This window comes from Garra rufa, chromosome 20, assembly GCF_049309525.1.
Source record: "Garra rufa chromosome 20, GarRuf1.0, whole genome shotgun sequence".
Classification (NCBI taxonomy): domain Eukaryota; kingdom Metazoa; phylum Chordata; class Actinopteri; order Cypriniformes; family Cyprinidae; genus Garra; species Garra rufa.
The window spans coordinates 9,869,497-9,893,051 of NC_133380.1; the positions used below are offsets into that span (position 1 = coordinate 9,869,497).

Sequence of the window (23,555 nt, forward strand, 5' to 3'; positions counted from 1 at the left end):
TGAGAAAAGGCGCTAGATGAAAGGGGAAGATTGTGAATGTAGGGTGAATTATGTACAGGATGTCACAAATGTGAAGTTTTGTGGTCTGGACAGGACATTAGTAGGCCAGCACAGACTCTGATGTCATTATAAACATCTTTTAAAGTAGTTTAGATGCTGATGATAAATGTAGATTCATCCTCAGACTTTCTTGTGATGTAATGTTGAGGTTTAGTGATGCATTGGGCAGAACGAACATTTGGTTTTCTTGCTTTCCGGATCAAATGTGTACTAAATGATGTGAACCAGCAGAGGGCAAGCTTTACTAAGCCTCTTGGATGCTTGCTTGCTTGCTGATGCACTGCAAACAAGTAGACCACTGCTATTATAGGTTTCAATTATTTATATAATTTTATTTTTTTATCAAGTGTGTATGGACCCTGGACCACAAAACCAGTCTTATGTAGTATGGGTATATTTGTAGCAATAGCCAAAAATACATTGGGTCAAAATTATAAAATTTTTCTTTTATGCCAAAAATCATTAGGATGTTAAGTATTAATGTTCCACAAGGGTATTTTGTAAATTTCTTACTGTAAATATATCAAAACTTAATTTTTGATTAGTAATACTTAATTTGGACAAGTTTAAAGGTGATTTTCTCAATATTTTGATTGTTTTGCACCCTCAAGTTTGCAGATTTTCAAATCGTTGTCTCTCGACCAAATATTGTTCTATCCTTACAAACCGTACATCAATAGAAAGCTTATTTATTCAGCTTTTTTAAAAATTAAAAAATGGATTTGTGGTCCAGGGTCACACATGTGTTTTTTGTTGTTGTTGTTGTTGTTGTTGTTGTTGTTGGTTGTGTTCTTTCATTATGTCCATCCTCTGAATAGTGTCAATGTTTTTAGGTTTAAAAAAATTGAATAAATAAATACATTTGCTAGGGTGAATAATTTGTAATACATTTTTTTATGCATTTGTGCATTTTTTTTTTTAAATACTTTAACATATTATATGTATTACATTTTACATTTTAATAATTAATTTGATTTATTTTGCTTTTTTTAATGCATTAAGGGCAGGATTACATTACAAAATTCAGGCAAAAAATTTACAAATATATTAAAATATTATTGCAATTTAAAGTAAGTTTTCTATTTTAATATATTTTAAAATATAATTTATTTCTTTAAAGCAAAGCTGAATTTTCAGCTTCATTACTCCAGTCTTCATTGACAAATGATCCTTCAGAAATCATTCCAGTATGCTGATTTATTGTCAGTGTTGAGACCTGTGATACTTTTTTTTTAATCTTTTTTAACACTTTAAGTAATTAACTACTATCACTTTTATTCATCAAGAATGTGTTCAATAGAAGAAAAAAATAAGGTAAAGACTTATATTGATTTAAAAGATTTATATTTTAAATAAATGCTTTTTAACTTTTTATCCATTTAAAGAATCCTGAAAAAAGTATTACAGGTTCCAAAAAAATAAAAAGCATCACAGCTGTTTCCAACATTGATATTAAACCCGCATATTAGAATGATTTCTGAAGGATCATTTGACACAGAAAAATGGAGTAATGATGCAGAAAATGTAGCTTTGCCATCACAGGAATAAATTACAATTTAAAGTATATTAAATAGAAAACCAATATTAGAAATTGCAATGATATTTTAACAATATTACAGTTTATTCTGTATTTTTTGTATCAAATAAATACAGCCATTAAAAACCTTACTGATCCCAAACTTTTGAACAGTAGTGCATATATTTTGAAGTTCCAGACTTGCGTAGGTTGCATATAATATGTGACCCTGGACCACAAAACCAGTCTTAAGTCGCTGGGGTGTGTTTGTAGCAATAGCCAAAAATACATTGCATGGGTCAAAATTTTGGATTTTTCTTTTATGCCAAAAATCATTAGGGAATTAAGTAAAGATCATGTTCCATGAGGATTTTTTGTAAAATTCCTACTGTAAATATATCAAAATGTAATTTTTGATTAGTAATATGCATTGTTAAGAACCTAATTTGGACAACTTTAAAGGTGATTTTCTCAGTATTTTGATTATTTTCCACCCTCAGATTCCTGATTTTCAAATAGATGTATCTCGGCCAAATATTGTCCTATCCTAACAAACCATATACCAATAGAAAGCTTATTTATTAAGCTTTCATGTGATGTATAAATCTCAGTTTTGTAAAATTTAACCTTATGACTGGTTTTGTGGTCCAGGGTCACATATGTGGAATTATTATTTTGCTATTCACTGTAACTTTCCGTTTGCTTTTTCCCAATGCCGCATACAAAATCCATCTTTTTTCACTTCCTTTTATATTACACTTTACACTTTATGGTAAGGATGAGAAAAATAATCACTTTAACAGCCCTGTGCAGATTAGCCAAAGCTGTTAGTGTCAGTCTTATTTTTAAAATAAGAAATGGATGGTGGTCTATCAGATTTTTTAACTTGTTTAATTTTCAAATACTAACGTTCTTAAAATAAAAGCACTCGTTGGCTCCATGGCGCATATAGCATGCAGCATATACAAGAAGTATGACTCATTCATGATCATTCAGGATGTTTATTTTGAAAGCATGAAAGTCAGTTGAAGAATACAGAGGTTAAAGTGGAGAGAGGCCAGTCCTCAGTGTATTCACAGGTTTACAGTCAACCACTGAGAAGAACATCAGAGAGAATGAGGAAATCAACAGACTTCGAACACCAAAGGCAATAGTGAAGCACTATTTAAAAAAATTGCTTTGAGTTTGTATAACACAGTATCTAGTTGCGGTTTCAGTATACATGAATGCTATAAAAATCTTTTTTTTGTTTGTTTTTTTCAGACCTACATACATGAAACTACATGATACTTACCACTCTTTATTTTAGGTCTTAACCGTTTGAGCTTGAAGTATTTTATACGAAATCAAAGACAAATAAACCCAAAAACAAATAACATCTCCAAGTCTCAGGGTAGATAGAACAAATAAAGGTATGGGACAGATTTTAGAAAGGAAATATTTTGTAAGATCAAAGAGAAGTGAAAGATACAAAATGACAGTGACACGTGTGAGATCTAAAGTATATCAAAGCTGACTTGAGTGGAAACCTGTGACGGCACACTCACAACCCATGCTGTGCATCATCTTCAAATCAATAGACCACTGACAGCATAATTGCATATCAAGGCCATCTTCAGTCAAACCTCCACTGACTCCTGTGATGTTTAGAAAATTACAGCATGTCGCCGCTGCACAACAATTACAAATCGTCGGCCAATGGAGGGGAAACTTTCGTCACTGTTTTTGTTCACCTATATGACAGGCTCAAAATAATAGTACAATAGGCTTTATCTGTCCGTTTTAAGTCCTGAGCTTCTCACTTTTTCCGTATGACGTCACTAGAGTCAACTTTAACGGAGGACACGCCAATGGACACTGACATTAAGAGTAGCATCACAGTATCGCAGTTGTAGACTATTGCTCATATTTAGAGGTCGACCGTTTCTTTTTGCTTTCGTTAAACTTTACATCACCTGTCATTTCTCTGTGCTAAAATCTAAATGTTTGTATACTGAAAACATCAACCTGTTTATGTAAAAATCATGACAGCACAAAATGTTTTAAATTTACTGTACGCGTCGACTTAAATTAATCAGTACTGCTATTATGAGTAACAGACAGTAAACACCACACACTAGTGAAGCGTGAATGTTTAATGAGAGAGATCTGTAGAAAACTGTGAAAGATGAGGTGTCTGTTGCTGACAGCAGACATTTCTATAAAATAAGTAAAGGCAAAGTCTGCTAAAATGATAAGTCGTTAGGGTTTATAGGGCTAGACTTAATTAGGATCATTAGTGTTTAAGACTATTTGCTTTAGGCAAGAATATATCTACCCATTAAAGAGTGCTGGATGGATGAAATATTTTTGTAGGCATCACCCAGGTTCCCTCTGATAGACAGCCTATAGGATTTTGGTCTTGCTTATCTTGTTCGAGATAAATACAAATAAACACACTTTGGTGTCACTTGTTAGCAATCATCTTTTAAGAACATAAAAGCAGCAAGTTAAATAATATCTTAAGGGTGCTGTATGTAATTATTTTTACTAGACGAAAGCATAAAAACGCCATAATGCATTTGCAGATACAGTGCCTTGCGAAAGTATTCATTCCCCTTTTTTCACGTTTATGTTGCTGCTTTATGTTAACCTGCTTTAAATTACTGAACACTCAGTCTACACTATACACCATAATGTCAAAGCAAAAACAGAAATGTCAACTTCGTAAATGTATTCCAAATAAAAAACCTGAAATGAGTACATTGCATAAGTATTTATACCCTTAATGTAGTATTCAGCTGAAGCACCTTTACAGCCTCAAGTCTTTTTGGGTATGATGCAACAAGTGTTGCACATCAACATTTGGCAATTATCTGCCTTCTCATCTCTTCACCTCTCAAGCTCTGTCAGGTTGCATGGTGGCAGATTCACATTTTCAGGTTTTCTAGAAATATTTGGTTGTGTTCAAGCCCAGGCTCTGACTGGGCCACTGAAGGACATTCACAGAGTTGTCTATAAGCTGCTCTTGCTGTGTGCTTAGGGTCATTGTTCTGTTGGAAGGTGAACCTTCTGACCAGTCTGAAGTTTTAACCCACTGGATTGGGTTTTCATTAAGGCTATCTCTATATTTTGGTGCATTAAGCTTTTCTTCTACTATGACGGGTCATTCAGTCTCTGCCACTGAAAAACAACACCACAGCATGGTGTTACCTCCATACTTTACTTTTAGGATGATACTCTGCAGGTGATGAGCAGTGCCTGGTTTCCTTTAAACTTGATGCTTGAAATTGAGGTTCATCAGACCAGAGATCTTGTTTCTTACAGTCTGAGAGTCCTTTAGGTGTTTTCGCAAATTCTGTCTGTTTTCATGTCTTCACTGAGGAGAGGATTGAGTCTTGCCACACTGCCATAAAGACCAGATCGGTGATGATGTTTGTTCTTCTGTAGGTTTCTCCTATCTGCACATATTATCATGGACCTTCTCCATCAGTTGCTTAGTTTGTCAAGGAGGCCAGCTCTAGGAAGAGTCCTGATTTTCAAACTTCTTCCATTAAGAATTACAAAGACTACATGCTTCTGTGAACCTTCAGTGCAGCAGAAATTTCTGAACTGCTCCTGAGCTAAATTTCAACTGTCCCAGAAAGGGGTTTGAATGCTTATGCAATGGAACCATTTTAATTTTTAATAAGTTTAAAAAAATGTTAACAATGTATTTTTTGCTTTGCCATTATGGTGTAATTTAAAGCAGTTAATAACAAAATGTGGGAAAAAGGGGGTATGAATACTTATGCAAGGTGCTGTATTTAGGAAACATAAGTTCACACACTTGTTAATCCAAACAACAATGTTACAGCCATTTATTCTACTTTGACAATGTGCGTTCTAAGATGGAATACTGGTTTTTGTTTTAGTCTGTGTGACTCTGCCCGCTGCCAGTTTTTAGCCAATAATATTTCACGGGTTGCCAGATTGTGCAAATATAGCGTATTGCAGCAATGGAAGCTAGCAGTACCAATTTCAACTGATAGCTGTCAATATTACATACTGCACCTTTAAAATATTAGCTCTTAATTCAGGCATTTAACTAAAGTCCATTCAAAACCCACTGAATTCAGATACAACTGCAAAAATACTAATCCATTCCTGCAGCACTTCTGGGTTAGTTAATTAGATTGATATATTTTTTTTATCTGAACTATTGTGCCTTTCTCAAAGGATTTTTTTTTTTAGGAGGTAAATAGTTGTCAGTTCAACAATCTGAATTGTATAAAGCAATATAAATATAAATAAAATTACTAAGTATATATTTAGGGTTAATCTAAAAAAAAAAAAAGATAAATATATAATTCGTTTTTAATTATAAGTCTAATAAATTACACATCTCAATATATTTAAATGCATTATAGATTAGTAGAGAGAGATACAATGAAAAAAATTAATATAGATTAAATATTCAACACAACGAAAGAAGTAGGTGTGAAATGGTTGTGTTACTGTAACTTATGTACATTTTATGTTTTAATGAAATCCTATTGAAAATATGTTTCACTGTGTGGCTGTGTACTTTTGAAATGAACAGGTGTATTACTCTAAACATGTACAATGTATGCAAATGAGTGTATATAATACATTAGAAGAACAAATCATATTTTCCACTGTTCATGTGGCTAGCTACCAAGCAGACTTGAGGTATTTCTTATATTTACCTACTCTGCTCCATTTATTGGGCCACATGTCTCAACCATTAATATGCAATTACGAGATGAACTAAGCCGCCATAGTTGCTGCCTTTAACCCCCTTTAAACTGATGGCAACATTTCGTGAGTGTGTGTTTGATCAAAACATGAAACTTCCATGTAAAGCTGAAGCTGAATGCGCCAGTTACCCGGACATGAGTGTCATAAACAGCAGATTTGAAAAAGCATGCTGTTCTTGGCTACGTCTAATCTACAGAGGTTAGGAAGCTATTTACAGAAACTTTACATTGCGCATGAAGCTGTGTATCTGTGCTCCTGACTACCTGCTCAAGACAGACGTTAACAAACTGCAGTGCAATAAAATAAAGTAACTTTATAAAATGAGGCCTGCTTTGATAATCTATCCTAAAACATGAATGCAGATCAATGCTAAGGTTTCCAATCTTGGCTTAATGTAAGCAGAAAACAGCTTTTTTCTTTTATGCAAAGTTAAAGTAGCCAGAGCCTTCGATACATGTCACACAGCTTGTGATTCAATAGAAAACGGATGCTTGCTGGGAAATGTTTTAGAAGTTGGCTCATGTTGAGATTAATGCTATGTGCTGTGGGATCAATATTAGCATGCTTGCTGCTTATTTACAGGTGTGTGTGGTATTTTAACGCAGGTGGGAGAGAGGTAGCAAGATTAACCACTCTGTTCCTCCCCTGTGTCTGATGGCAGGGGAGCTAAAGCCTCTCCGTTGCATCGTGATGTTGGATCGGGCTGTTCGGGAGCTGGGATGTGGACGACAGGGGCCACTGCTTCAGCGCTAGGAGCTTCCACGGCAGGGGCTTCTGTGCTTGTCGAGTTGCTTTCAGCGGTACTCGACAGGGCTATGGAGGCCTCCGACAGAGCTTGAGGGTTTTCCTGACCCCCTTCTGCAGGGTTGGGCGCACCTGGTATGGCTGCTGCTCCTGCCGCTGGTGCCGCTGTCTGATGCTCTGGTGCCCTGAGACGCTTCATCATGGTCGTGACCCTTACGGCTTTCTACAGGTAGGCAAAAATCCAGATTTAATTTGGAGTAACTTTATTTATTAAAGGATTACTTCACTTTTAGAATAAAAATGTTCAGATAATTTACTGACCCCTATGTCATCCAAGATGTTTACGTCTTTCTTTCCTCAGTCAAAACATTCCAGGATTTTTGATCATATAGTGGATTTAAATGGGAGCCAATGGGTTGAAGTTCCAAATTGCAGTTTCAAAGGGCTCTACATTATCCCTGATGAGAAATAAAGATTTTACCTATTGATCTATTCTATATCTATTGACGCATTATGTAATCAAGCAAGTGCGACGTAGGCGGAAGTACTGACCCAGTGTTTACAATGAGAATGTGCAAAGAAAGTTAAACACACTTTACAAAAAAGGTAAAACAACAATGTTGGACAACTTTGAAGTTGTAGGAGAAAATAAGATTTTTTTTTTTAACACAAAATGTACATTAAGAGATTTTGCTAAATAAGACTCTTATTCCTTGTCTGGGATCGTGTAGAGCCCTTTGAAGTTGCACTGAAACTGCAATTTGGACCTTCAGCCCATTGGCTACCATTAAAGTCCACTATATAGAAAAATCCCGAAATGTTTTTCTTAAACTTTTTTTTTTTAACTGAAGAAAGACAGACATGAACATCTTGGATGACATAGGGGTAAGTAAATTATCAGGAAATTTTTATTTTGGAAGTGAACTAACCCTTCAAAATGTGGTGTTAAGAGTGAACTTTATCTAGAAATTACCTTCCACTTAGCTTTAGCAAAGTTCTTCTCAATCTGTGCACACACGTTTTCCTTGATGTTCTTGTCTGAAGCAGCATTTCCAGATATCCTTTAACAGTGCAAAATAGTAAATTTTAAAACGGGTTTGGAAATTATATAGTCTTACATTAGCATTTAAAAGTTTTGGGGCCAAAAATTTGTACAAACATTTCTATTTCAAATAAACACTGTTCTTTTGAGCTTAAATATTTTTAAGAAAATATAAGGCATAACACCTCCTTTAACGTAAAATAATAATATTAAATGTTTCTTGAGCAGCATATTAGCATGACTTCTGAAAGATCATGTGATGCTGAAGACTAGGAATAAATTACATTTTAAAATATATCCAAATATAAAACAGTTATTTTATATTGTAATTTTTTGCACATCATTACTGTTTTTTACTGTAATTATAAATGCAGCATGGTGAGCATACTAGACTAAATATAAATAAAAATTCTTACTGACCCCAAATATTTGAACGGTAGCAGATTTCATAACCAAAACTTAAATAGCTATGAATGCCAGTATATTGAGTAACTGTCAGGTATAATAATACTGTAAGTACCATTCATGGTTGATGGCTTCTTGTGCAGTCAATCTCTGATCCTGGTCCACCTCCATAAGACGTGACACTAAGTTTTTAGCTGTGGACCAACAAAATAGGAGAACTTAGTAAACCCAACCAAACTGTCATGTCTTTATAATCAAAGCATGTGAGTTTCTTTTTTTTTTCAGTATTCTTTAGTGAAAGTACCGGAGTCTGAAATTTCATCCCAGTATGGAGAGTCAAACTCGTAGTCTCCAGCAAGAATCTTCCGGAAGAGGTTCTTGTCATGGTTTTCATAGTCATCATCATCTGTTTCATCATAGAATGGAGGATTTCCGGAAAGCCTGTGCATGAGATGACGGAGATCATTACAAACTGTGAGAAGGTTCTGGGTAATGGTACTCTCATGCTCACACATTCATTTTGCACATAAAATTAGCATAATATTGGCTTTTTTTTTTTTAAATCATTGTACAGGTTTTGTGGAGACTGCAGAAACACTGTGGGAATTAGATGATTCTGATCTATTAATATGGTATCATCGGTTTCACATTTACTCCTCAGACAGCACATTCTAGTCAGAGTGGGTGGTTTTTGGCCAGAATAAGGTACAATGTAGACCACACTGATAATCAAAAGTCTGGCTGTGAAAGACTAGTTAAAGGATTAGTTCACTTCCAGATAAAAAAAATTCATGATAATTTACTCACCCCCATTTCATACAAGATATTCATGTCTTTGTCTGTGGACTTCAATGGCGAAATTGTAGTTTTCTAGTGAAACAATTAGTCAATTTGAAGTCCACTATATTAAGAAAAATCCTGGAATGTTTTTGTCAAAAATGTAATTTCTTTGTGACTGAAGAAAGAAAGAAGGGAAAAGCTTGGATGATATGGGGGTGAGTAAATTACCAGGACATTTTTAATCTGGAAGTGGACTAATCCCTTAAATGGTGTCTAAATAAAGGTGCTATAGGAAAATACACTCACAGTATGTACATGATCACACCAAGAGCCCAGCAGTCCACAGGACGGCCATATCTCTGTCTGCCAACAACCTCTGGGGCTGATTGAAAAATAAAATGGACAAGGGCAAATCATTTATAGAAACATAAACACTGATTACTAGAGTTTGTTATTCTAATTTTCACAAATGCATGCCCATGTGAACAAGTCTTGCAAGAAAACTCAGTTTGCTTTTACTGTAATCTTGTTGTTGTTCCTCAATACAAACCATCTGTTGCGTCTCCCTCATGAGTGTTTAAAGAGGTTTTTTCCCTGTTTTGAAAAGCTTCTTACCCAAATACTCTGGGGTTCCACAGGGCTCCTTGATGAGTCCATTCTCCAGTTTTGCCAGATGAAAATCACTGATGACTATTTTCGAGTGTTTCAGTCGGTTGTAGTACACCAGATTCTCAAGCTAGAAGGAATGAGAATCACAAGATGACTTCATGAAATTCCTTTTCTCAAAATAGACATTTGTCATACACTGATGCAAAATAAGTAACATTGTAGAGCAAAATTTAGGAATGCTATTCACTGAACATGAACATAGGAAAATGTCGTTGTTTGCTAACAGTCCGTAAGAATATGTTTGATGTCAGTTTTGAGTTGCCTTTTTTTAATTTTTATGTTTTTGGTATCTAAACCTTTAGTTTGTAATTGCAAAATTAAATAATTGACTTAAGTATTTTTCTCCCCTTGTTTTCCAGTAAAATTAAATATATATATTTTTTTCTCTCCCCATTGGCAAATTGCTTTTCTGTATTTAAGACATAAACCTCAATAAAGTTTGGTAGATGTATGCTTAAAACAATAAAGCACAATTTTCCAATAGGCAAAAAAGTAAATATATAAATAAACTATACATTTTTGTGGATGTTTGTTGTTAGACAAGAACATTTACTGAAGAATTTAACAAATACATATGAGCATATATATATATATATACATACATACACACTACCAATCAAAGGTTTTTGGACAGTAAGGTTTTTAATGCTTTTAAATAAGTCTCTTCTGCACACCAAGCCTGCATTTATTTGATCCAGCATACATCAGTAAGTATTGTGAAATATTTTTACTATTTTAATATTTTTCTTGAATTTGAATATATTTTAAAATGTAATTTATTCATGTGATCAAAGCTAAATTATAAATTATCGAAATTAATATTTCTATTTAGCAAGGATGCTTTAAATTGATCAAAAGTGATGATAAAGACATTTATCCTGTTACGAAAGATTTCTATTTCAGATAAATGCTGTTCTTCTGAACGTTTTAGTCATCAAAATAAATAAAAAAAACTTAGCTGTTTTCAACATAATTGTTTTTGAGCAGCAAATCAGAATATTAGATGATTTCTGAAGGATCATGGGACTGGAGTAATCCTAAAAATTCAGCTTTGAAATCACATTTTACATTGAAATTACATTTTCAAATAGAAAACGGTCATTTTAAATACTAAAAATATTTCAAAATTGTACTTTTTTTTGCGGTACTGTGGATCAAATCAAAGCAGGCTTGGTGAGCAGAAGAGGCCTTAAAAATAGTTGTTGCTGTAATGTTGAAAATTGTGAAAATTCACCAGTATTAGTACCAACTACTGATTTTTTTTTTTTTACAACATTATGCCAATGTTGGATTTTGACAACAATAAACAAACAGATCTAATATCATAACATAAAATAAATCAAGTGCAGTCCTAAATAATGGATTTGAAAAACCAAAACAGAATTGTGTTGCAGTGGAAGTTTCTAGGTAATGGGGTTAATTAATTATGAACTGGATGACCACCAGAGGGCACTGTGCAGTGTACCTTTAGGTTCCTGTGAACGATCTTCAGGCTGTGCAGGTAAGCAACTGCCTCCATCACCTGTCTGATAACATTGCTGGTGTCCCTCTCAGAATAATAGCCTTGATCCAGAATCCAGTCGAACACCTCCCGACCTGTGGCTCTGCAAGAAAACAACATGTGAGCTACTTTTTTTCTGTGAAATTATGAATTATTCACACCCTGCTTTGGCCCCTTCAAAAGCTTTACTTGATCATGCAGGTGTAGCAGATGCAAATCATCCAGTCCACGCCACACACACGGCGTACAGCAGGGACGAGGCATTAAAATTATGAATGCAAATCCAAACAGACAGGTAGGAATGTGACAAGGACGAGGCGGTATAATCGTGCTAGGACAGTTTGAGTGCAGGGCTTATTTCTGTTATGTTTCAGGAAACAGCAGCTGCGGCTTTAGCCTCTTGAAGTCAGTATCAACATGAATAAGGGAAACCTTTGTCACCAAACAACCTATGCCAGAGGAATTAGTTTTCTGCAATTTTTATGTCAATATTTTGCCCTCTGCATACAGCAGCTGAGAGACAGACGGCTGCTTTCAATGCTTGTTTAAAATTGTTACATATTGCTAAGACATTTGTGACCCTGGACCACAAAACCACTTTTAAGTAGAATAGGTATATTTGTAGCAATAGCCAAAAATATATTGTATGGGTTAAAATGATCAATTTTTTTGTTCCATTAAGATATTTTGTAAATTTCCTACCGTAAATATATCAAAACTTAATTTTTGATTAGTAATATGCATACCTAAGAACTTCATTTGAACAACTTTAAAGGCGATTCTTGACAGCCATCCCTCAAAATAAAAGTTAGGTTTAATTTGAAGAAACTGTGGCAGAAATATATTACTATTGTATAATAGAATGCATGTCTAAATGTAATAATAATATGAATAATATATTGTTTAATTTTCTGTTGAAAGTATACAACATTTGTTTTAATCAAATGAAAATAAAAGTACACAAGTTTCAAATTTCTGAAAAAAAAAATAATATAAAAACAAAAATAATAAATTAAGTAGTTTTTATAAATTTGAGAAAATTTTTAGAAAAAATAAAATGTATTTCATAGGGCCTTAAAAAATTTAATTTGTTAAAATTAAAATACTTCAATTAATTGTTTTAATAAATGCCTTTTGATTACAACATTTTAATTCAACCATTAAAACAGAGTCCAGAAATGTTAAATTGGATAAAAAAAATAATCCAGGGAAATTAAAATGGAATAAAACAGAATTTGGAAAAAAATAAAATGAAATTTTGGCCAAAAAATAAAACTGATTTGATAGAACTCTACTATTATTTCACGTCAGACTTTACAGGGTTAATAATTCCTTTAAATGTAAATATTTAAAAACATCAAACAGTCTGTTCTACTTCTAATTTGTTATTTTAATTGTGTATTTTGAGGCAATGCTTTCTGAATTTGAAAATACTTGAAGGCCACATGCTTTTGAACTTAATTTTCATTTAATTTCCAGTAAATTAGTTTAAATTCTTTTTATGTAAGAAATTCTCATGAACTGATTTCAGGACTTACAGCTCGAGGAAAAGGTAGTACTCTTTCCGGGTCTCGTAGACATCGACCAGCTGGAGGATGTTGGGGTGTTTCACCCTGGGAAGAAGAGATGGACAATCAGTTAGGAGACAGTTTGCAACACACAGGAGGTTGATACACATGTAGCTTCGTGCCCAGATTTATCCCGGCCGGCCATCAACCCCACACTCGTGTCCCATCTGCCACCGCAGAGTCATCCAACGCCACTCATACACGCCTGCATTCTAATATTTGCATATCACATGGATTCCTATATCCGCTATAATCATATTTAATTAAACAACAAATGTCAGTATTATTATTAATGCTCTGCGGCTGAATCGCATCTGTTCAAATCAGCATTTATGTATGTATGATTTGTGTAACTGTTTTCAAATAGACGCCAGCCTGAGGATGAAGCTTCGCCAGCCTGGTCTCAGTTCCTTCCACGGTTTCATCTTCATCTATAAAATCTAATGATGTTTTTTCTTGCGACTGTTTGTAATCCATTATTCTTATTTTAAAGTAAATTTTCAACAATACGCATTATGAAAAAGCTTATTTAAATAAATTGCAGATCAAAAGTTTACAGGAAACTTTCCTTAAAGCATATTACATTTTAATTCCAGCTTGTATATTGTTATTCATTATGTAACACTGACACTATAAAGAAGTGTTTCAGAATTTTGTCAGCCAACTTTTAAATTAAGAAATGAATACACTGATGATGCTCTGAAGACACCAATGTGCACTTATGCCAGCAACAGAGAGGGGAACTAAAGGTGAACCCATAAAAAAACTGCTCATTCTAAAAGTGACATTTCTTTCATGTGTTATTCATGAGCTGTTGTGATTTGTGAGCGGGACACAAATGCAGCACTGCGGGATCAAAGTGACATCAGTGAATCTGATGACTCCGCTCACGCTAGATCAGCTTTTTAGATGCAGTATAATCATATATGATCATACACTGTGCAAAGCTTTTCTATCTAATATCTTAAAGGCTTTGACATGTTTGGTGTATTTAACAAAATGTGTTGCATCATTAGGTGCTTTATGTACTTTCCCCACTTCTGAGAGGACTGAAAATCTCGATAATGAACACAGGCTACGCATGGCTCCACAAAGTCAGGATGCTTTTTTGTTAAAATAGACGTTTCACTATCATTTTGACGTATTCAAAATCACGTTTTACTAACTTTAAAAAAAAGAAACTTATGAGTTTTACTAAAACTGAAACTCTTACAAAACCTCAATCTTTGTGCCATTTAAACTGGATGTGTTATTCAAATGAGGATTATGTACAGTAGTTTGCATTCACATATTGCACTGGACATTTTTCAGACCTTACACAGTGACAATAGGTCATTAATAAATTGCATCTATCAAAATTTGTAATTGATTTTAGGGCTGTGTGTGAGAGTTTTTCAAGGCTGCATGTTATATTAAACCCATTTAAAAATCATAATAAAGCATAATACTATTGTGAATTCACAAATGCTACGATTCAATTAAATATATGCGATGCAGGAATAATATATGCGCTTTAATAATTTACATGTGTGTAGGTTACATACATGCATCTCAGTGCGGCTCCATTTGCAGTAGGGCTGTCACTAATGATTACTTTGGTAATCAAGTAATCTGTTGATCATTCTGACGATTAATCAAGTATATTATATTATAATAATTTTTTTGTAGTAATAAAAATAGACCTAAGTAAACAATAGCCTTTAAAATGACTTGAAATACATATATGATAGCAATGAAGCAATAATAATTAGTTCAAATAAAGTATCAAAAGTATCAAGACATCAAAACGTGAGGGTTTAGACTTTTATTTTGACTGTAGCATTTCTGTCATAAAGAAATGGTCAAATAATAAAGATTAAGTAGACATTTCCATTCAATTTTGTTTTGTTCATGCAGTAAAGCAAAAAACAATCGTCAGGCTGTTCTTCTTATATTTCTTACATCTTATATTTCATACAGTTGACTGATGACAAATATGATGCAGGGTAAGAACTCCATAAATTTAGTTACGCTCCTAAAATTTAAGATTTCGAGGGGGAAAATGTCAGTGTATGAGTTTTTGCCTCATATTTATATAATATGATAAGGGATACCACATGAAAGTGATTTTACACAGTTCTGTATAAAAAAAAAGTCAATATTCTGTTATATTTTAACTGTTTTGCTCAATTTTGCAGAGAAAATATTATCTTTAAAGCCACCACAGAACTGATATGCGTCTGTGAGCAACACATCGTTGTTTAGTCTCTGAATGAATCCACATTTTGAACGAATCCAATTATTCAATAGCCTATTCATAAACTGAGCCGTTTACTTCATTCCTGAATGAATCAGCAGTTTGAACGAATCAAATGATTAAAGACATTTACCGCCACCTGCTGGCAGTTTTAGTTTCTTATTTAGAGTATCATTTCATTAAAACTGAAAAAGAAGACTGTTGGTAATTCACTGTATGAACAAAAATACTGAGATGGTTCACAAATTATCTTCTTTTAAGTTCCAAAGTTTATGTTATGCCACTGTAGCCTAAATGTTTGTGTGTAATACATTTTATGTTGAATCAAAAAGAAATCTCTCTAAAGCTATTATATGTAATGTCTACTTGATACTTTCTCATTTGACATAACAATGGCTTTAAATGATCTTTTGTGGGTAATTTCACAGCAAAATTTTATTTGCGATTAATCAACACATGCAATTAGATTACATTATGTATTTTAAGTTTTTTTTTCAATAAAACCATATGATTACTTACTTTTGATACTTTATTTGAACTAATTATTATTGCCTCATTGCTATTATATATGTATTTTAAGTAACTTTAAAGGTTGTTGTTGGCTTAGGTCTACTTTTATTGTCACAAAAAAAGTATTATAATTATCCAGTTACTCGATTAATCACCAGAATAATCGACCGATTATTTGATTACCAAAATAGTTGTTTGTAACAGCCCTAAGTGATTTGCAAAAATAGAAAAATAAACTTTTTTTTTGAAAGTGACAACAAACTAGCAATGAGGATATGCGAGCTTCGGCAATAAACAAATCATCCTTGTTGTTCAACAGTGTTTAATGGAGCTTTAAGAATCATTCTTAATGAATGAAAATTATGACTACAAAAACATGGTTCTCCTTAGACCAAATGAAATCAAAAGAGCTGAGGACAGCCCATTCTACAAAATGAATGTAAAGGGTTTGTAACTCACATCTTTAGGATGACAATCTCATTTTTGGCAGCCTTCCGCACTTTTCTTCCATCTTTCTTCAGGAATTTTTTGCAGGTGTACATTTTGAGTGTGTTCTTATCCTTCGCCCTGAAGATCTCGCAGAACTCCTCCCTTGAGAAGAAAATGATTTTATTGCACTAATTACAATAGAACTTACTGTAGAAAATTAGAACTGAAATTATGGAATAATTCACATAAAAATGAACTTGCTGTATTTATACACAGCTGGAAATCTGTACTTTAATTGGTCAGTCACATCATTCGGTAAAACATTTTCCATAACTTTCCTACACTGTACTAATTTCATGTCTCTCATAACACTCCATATACTCACATAATCAAATCAACTTGAATCAACATTTTATATGCATTTATTTGGTGAGTGGCAGTATAATTAGAGGGATAATGCACAGTCAGTCGATTATCATAACAAAATAAACCCCTTTGGGATGATACAAGAGCCTGTCTGAATATATTTTGTGCTAATCACTGGCTGACTGCATATTATCCCTTACAAAACGTGCATTTGAGAACCACTTACGATTTAACAATCTGGCCCAGATCATATTTGTCTGTGATTTCTGTTGGACTGCTGTAGTCCTTCTTCTCTCCAGGTTTTAAACAGCCGAATGGCATGGCCCACCCTGCCCTTGAGAGAAACAGAAAGAATAAGAGAGGTTCGGGATCAACTTCAATCCAGTTATCCGCAATCAAAACACATTGCACATTGTGTGACTATGTATTGCTCACCCACACCACTCATTCTGGATTAATATGCATGCTTACTTACAGTAATATCATGTTCTGTGACATTTTTAATTCCAAAGGGAAAAAACAACTGTGCATAAACACTCCTGTTTGACATTCACAAACAAAACATATTTGATGGCCCCAAACATTGAGCACTGCTAAGGGATTTGCCTCTCTAGCAATCTAATTTCCAGTGAAACAAAATGTATGCAATTTATAGTGCTACAAACGCAAAATTTGATTGGAGTTATTATGCTTAAAATTCAGCTTTTATCACAGGAATAAATTACATTTTAAAATATATTCAAATAGAAAGCAGTTATTTCATATAGTAAAAAATATTTCACAATATTCCTGCTTTTGCTGTATTTAGGATCAAATAAATGCACTCTTGGTGAGCAGAGAGAGTTCTTTAAAAACATGAAAAATCTTACTGTTCAAAAACTTTTGACTGGTAGTGTATAAAGATATAATTTCAGATAAGTAACTATTTTTTTTTTTTTTTAGTTACTTCTACTAACCCTGATTATAAAAACACTGCTGTTGCGAATCAGTCCAGAAAAAAGTGAAATGAATGATTATGCGCAAAGGAAATAGGGTGATGAAGACAAATGAAAGGCCTTTGTGCACTTTTTACAACACTTACAGTCTAAATCACTGTGCTTCCCTTCTCCCAGGCAGGATAAATTAAATTAGACACCATACTCTTGCTCTCATTCTTTTTTGCTGAAAGTGAGACTTGTTTATAGGCAGGCTAATTGGAAAAGGATATCGCTGGAAGTTTTTTTTATTGAAACTATTATACGTGCAGATGAAATCGAGAATAAATCAACCAAGGGTTTTTGCTGACTAGACAATTCCCATGATTTCATTGGAGTAACACACCAAGTAGAAGCCATAAAGATGAATGGGTTTCATTGTGATGCTATAGTCAACACTCAAAGTTAGGCTGGAAGTAGTCTTGTATAGCCAGATCTTAGACTAAAGGTTTGTAAGGAGCAATCCAGATCAGTTATGACTTTGTTTCCAGACAGGATGATTAAAACACCTGTGTGCTCTTGGTCTTGGAGGTTGCGTAATGCCAGGGATGAGATTTAACCTGGTAATTCAAGCCAGCTCTTGCTAGATTTGTGTGCAATACGCACAGACGGTCAGTGAATAGATTATAGGTGGTCGTGGGTGTGCAATTTGAGACTAGACTGGAAGATACATTGCCCAACACTAGGAAATTACAGCTGACTTAATTAGTTTCATCATCAAGATATGGTAATGTATGAGCACTAAAGAGTCTACTGAGTATGTACTGAAGCAAAAATAATAATGCAAAGACATACTGTAACATGCAAAACGAGGACATACTCTGATTTACTGTACATCCTAACTTTTTAGACACACAGATCGTGTCCTCAATTTCTCTTTCATTTTGCTTGTTCCTCATTTCTCGTCTCTCACTGTGCTCCTCTTTATCTTGTTCCTTCCCTCTTTGTTCATTTTTGTAGTATAATGCTAAGAAGTTTGTTATGTAAGTGATGGAGCTCTCTGCTCTGTGATTAATTACACCTCTGTTTGCTGTGTAAATTGCTTTGTGCTCCTTAAAGGGATAGTTCACCCTAAAATAAGAAATTGTGTCGTCTTTTACTCTTTCATGCTGCTCCAAACCTATACAATTCATCCACTGAACACGAAAGAAGAAATTAAAAAAAAAAGTTGCTGTTATATATGGGCCATTCTACAGAATTGGCCCACATTTAAAAAGCATCTAAGTATTCGAATCTTAGATTTTTCACTAAGATACTTCTATTATCTATTGAAACCCACAATAATATTTATAATATCAGTAAGCCTAATATATATAAAATCATCATTTAGTGGGTATTTGCAATTGGGAGGTGGCTATCCTGAAGCCTAACCCCTAAATTACTTATGAAAATGATATTGAAATAATTTTTGCACATATTATTTTGCCTTTTACAAATAAAAATTGGATTCAACAAATCTCATAAATTACACTTGAAATATTGTTAAAAAATTTAATTGTTACTTATTTACCACTGAAAAATATTTATAATATTATATTTATAAAATTATATATATACATTTACATTTGTATATATTTACAATGTAGATCTAAGCAAAATCTTAACAGGTCAATATAACCCTTCTAATTAAATTATTATTACTGTGTTTCGCTAGTGACAAATTTGGGGAGAGGACAAATATTTTAAAACTTTTTAAAAATATAAGAATTAACTGCACAATTACTAGAAATGTGTAAATTGGATACATCCTTTTTACATACATTTTTTTCAAAAATGTTTCTAACTCTGACTTTGGACCAATTCTGTAGAATGGCCCATATACGATGAAAGCATATTTAAGAATTATTGGGTTTAGCAATTTGTGTCAATGATCCGTAAAAAGGGCCTTTCATCACAATGTACAAATATAATAAATATATAAATGGCACAACTAAATAATACATAGTAATCCCATATGATTAATGCATTAATTTTTAACATGTTAACTTTCATATGTAGATGCACTTTCTCTATTTTATTTGCTGACTATTGCTAATTTCATTGTTAATTTTAATTTATAGCACACTGTCTTCACATCCAAATGCTTTGATATTACTAACACAGCATAATGGGCTATTTGGCATGAGCGCATAATGTATATAAAGCATTATCATCTAGGAATCTGGCCTGCAGTTCTTTGGAAGAAGGTGGTCAATACTTTAAGATGTTTTACAGCTGCCTTTGTGCTCTAGTCAATACAATCAGCTTCTATATAATCAGTAATTTTTGTCAGAGAAAAAAAAAGGTTGAATACAGATGGACATTAATTATATTGAAGGAATAGTTCACTCAAAAATGAAATTCACCTAAAATGTATTCACCATTCAGCCCATCCAAGATGTAGATGAGTTTCTTCTTCATTGCAAGAGATTTGGAAAGATTTAGCATTACATCAGTTGCTTACCAGTGGATTCTTTGCAGCGAATGGGTGCCGTCAGAATAAGAATGCAAACAGATGATAAAAACATTACAACATTACAATAACCCACAAGTAATCCGCCAATCTGATTCAGAATCAGATGAGACTTTTTCACTGGAGAAAGCAATATTATGGATAGAGGACTATTTTAGCCAAAAGCAACGGTTTAAGGTTAAAATCCTCCTGATAATGGATTTGTATATTACAAACACATAGTTTGTGGATTGCTTACTTGTGAATTATTGTGATGTTTCTATCAGCTGTTTGGACTCTCATTCTGATGGCACCCATTCACTGCAGAGGATCTTACTGAGCAAGTAATGTAACGCTAAATTTCTACAAATCTGTTCTGATAAACAAACTCATCTACATCTTTATACATCTTGAATAGCCTAAGAGTGATAACATTTAATTTTTGGGTGAACTATTCCTTTAATATTATTATTATTAATAAAAAATAAAAAGGTTGAAGTCACTGTTTATGTTCAGTGAAAATAAATACTGTACATCTCGAGAGTTTTTTTTTTTTAATCTTCATACTGTAATGATAATCCTCTTGGGTTTGTGAAAGCTTTCATTTTTCATTAAGCATCTTGCAGACCTACTCCATGCTAATGTATAAAAAGTGATGTAAAATGGTATATATTATATATGATAAACACTATTGTAAATTTAAAAGGTGATGCACAAATAAAAATGTCTTCAATTTGCTGGCCTGGTTTCATCTCTCCAATGATGCAATTACAATAAAGTAATTCATAAGACAGTTTGTATAATTGCAAGACCAGTTCTTCTTCAAACGCATCAGAGTCCACCGAGCATTCCTCTCTTTTCATGAAGCGTTCCTCTGTGCAACAAGCAAAGAACTTAATTGGCTGAAAACTCTTGAGGTTTTTGCAGAAGCGAAGAGAGCAAGAGGAAGTAAGACAAACGGACTGCGTGAGCAACAGAGAGAGTGAGCAGGAGGAAGAATGCAGCATTCTGCAACATCATCACCAGCTCCTCATTACTGGCTCTTGAAAGAATTCAGGCGATCCAGAACTTAATTCAAAACAGAAAACTTCTAAGAAAAAGAAATGAAAGTTCCTTTGCTTTCCCAAGGGCACAATGCTAATTAAACCCAGTGGCTGGTACATTAGACTCTGTTTCAACCTTTCCACAGGCCGTAGAGAAATACAAAAAATAGAGACTAGGGGAGAGAGAGCAATAATAATCTCATGTAGGGAATAAGCGAGAGAAGGAGAGAAAAAAATAAGAGAGACATGCATCAATCACGAGTCCTGAGAATTGATAAAATGACAAGAGACAGAAAGACAAGACAATAGTATCCATTATTCACACATCAGCATCTGCGTCTCTCAGGAAGGGTGGTTTGCAGCTAGTAACTGAGCATCTCGCGTATCCTGCGGCATTGTGCTACCCGACCAGCTGAAACTTCACTCTCATAATTACACCATCTTCTCCAGTTTTCAGAGCTGGCAAAATCACTGCCTCCCTCCATCAGTCCCATCTGCCTTGAGAGAGTAAATACATGACATCAGTTTGGGCCACGAACAGGCCGAGACAGAGATCACTGAGCTTCTGATGGCCCACAGATTGGTTTACAGCAGGTGGGTTCAGACATCTGATCCAGAGATGCTTTGAGATCGCACTGCACACTGAGCTGGGTCAAAAATGCTATTAAATGTGACAAAAATCCTCTAAAACTTTTAAATGTTTTTTTTTTTTTTTTTTTTGTAATCTAACATCTGATATATTGCATGATATTCCTATTTTCTTTCCTAACTGTGAGTTTAATTCCTCTGCAGACATCGTAGTGACCTGTAGCAATCTGAAGTTCACTGCCTCAGAAAAATGCTTTTGAATGTATTTTTAATATTAAATAGTTTTTATTAACATTGCTTAAAATAGTGATCACAGTGCTGTAATGGTAAACAACAGAGGGTTGTATAATCTTACACAGGGACTGATCAATTATTAGCAGATTACTAGGGATTTGATGCGCATACTGAATATATGAATTATACCTTAAATCATGCAGATAGTTAAAATCAGGCTATGATTTTCACTTATAGATGCCTACACTGATGCTGGTTTTCCCAAATGTGGGTTTGTGAACCTCTGGGTTTTCATGAGTTGATTAAATAAAATGTAAAATAAAAATAAATAAATGTGGCTGCATTTAATTAATTTTAATGAAAAAAAAAACAAATAATTTCAATACAGGTAAATGTTATATACATATTTACACTATTTCAACATTTTTTGTAGGGATTTGTGGATAGAAATTTACATCATTTTACCTGTATACTGCCATAATAGAAGCTTGAATAGCACTGTAATTTACACTTCTAATTAGTGATAAAATAAGTCATACTTGCAGCCCTATATATATATATATACACATGCCATTCGAAAAGTTTGGGATTTTTTATGGGGTTTTTTTACGTTTCTTGAAAAAAACAGTAATATTGTGAAATATTATTTCAATGTAAATTAACTGTTTTCTATGTGAATATATTTTAAAGTGTAATTTATTCATGTGATGCAAAGCTGAATTTTCAGCATCATTACTGACAGTCTTCAGTGTCACATGATCCTTAAGAAATCTTTCTACTATGCTGGTTTATTATTAATATTGAAAACAGTTTTGCTGCTTAATATTTAGTTTGAACCTGTGATACTTTTTTCAGGATTCTTTAATAAATAAAAGGTTAAAAAGAATAGCATTTATTTAAAATATAAATCTTTTGTAACAATATAAACTATCATTTAAAATTCTGTGATCAATAAATTGTTATTCTTTCTTTTTTTGAAAGAAATTAATACTTTTATTGAGAATATGTTAAACTGATAAAAAGTGATAGCAAAGACTTAAATTGTTCAAAAGGATTTCTATTATGAATAAATGCTGTTCTTTTTAACTTTTTATTTATCAAAGAATAATGAAAGAACAATCACATTATTAAGCAGCACAACTGTTTTCATCATTAATAAAGCAATAAATCAGCATATAAGATTAATTTATGAAGGATCATTTGGCACGGAAGACTGGAGTAATGGTTGATAAAAATTCAGCTTTGCATCACAGGAATAAATTATATTTTAAAATATATTCAAATAGAATATAGAAGACCTATACTGTTAAAAAAGATTTCTATTTTGAATAAATGCTGTTCTTTTTAATTTTGTATTCATTAAAGAATAATGAATAAACAATCACATTATTAAGCAGCACAACTGTTTTCATCATTAATAAAGTAATAAATCAGCATATTAGATTAATTTCTGAAGCATCATGTGACACCGAAGACTGGAGTAATGGCTGATAAAAATTCAGCTTTGCATCACAGGAATAAATTATATTTTAAACCATTATTTTAAGCTGTAATAATATTTCACAATAAAATAATGTTTTAAAAAACATTAAAAAATCTTACTGATCCCAAACCTTTGAACGGCAGTGTAAAAAAAATTTAAAAATACACTTACTAAAAGATTACCATTACCGTTAATATTTTACCATTTACTTGTCATGTTTCCTTTAAATGCCATGT

At 33.2% G+C, this 23,555-nt stretch overlaps 1 protein-coding gene across 1 annotated transcript in view; it reads right to left on the reverse strand.

Annotated features, from left to right (window-relative positions):
* Positions 1–2,563: 2,563 nt before the first annotated feature.
* camkvb (CaM kinase-like vesicle-associated b) overlaps positions 2,564–23,555 on the reverse strand; it is a 54,091-nt gene continuing 33,099 nt past the window's right edge. The window contains exons 2-11 of the mRNA XM_073826269.1: positions 16,793–16,900; positions 16,231–16,362; positions 12,996–13,070; positions 11,422–11,560; positions 9,903–10,023; positions 9,594–9,669; positions 8,812–8,948; positions 8,623–8,701; positions 8,034–8,121; positions 2,564–7,283 (exon numbers count right to left, since the gene is read on the reverse strand). Of these exons, the coding sequence (XP_073682370.1) occupies positions 6,942–7,283; positions 8,034–8,121; positions 8,623–8,701; positions 8,812–8,948; positions 9,594–9,669; positions 9,903–10,023; positions 11,422–11,560; positions 12,996–13,070; positions 16,231–16,362; positions 16,793–16,887 (1,284 nt within the window). The 5' untranslated portion in view covers positions 16,888–16,900 and the 3' untranslated portion in view covers positions 2,564–6,941. The remainder of the gene's footprint in view (positions 7,284–8,033; positions 8,122–8,622; positions 8,702–8,811; positions 8,949–9,593; positions 9,670–9,902; positions 10,024–11,421; positions 11,561–12,995; positions 13,071–16,230; positions 16,363–16,792; positions 16,901–23,555) is intronic.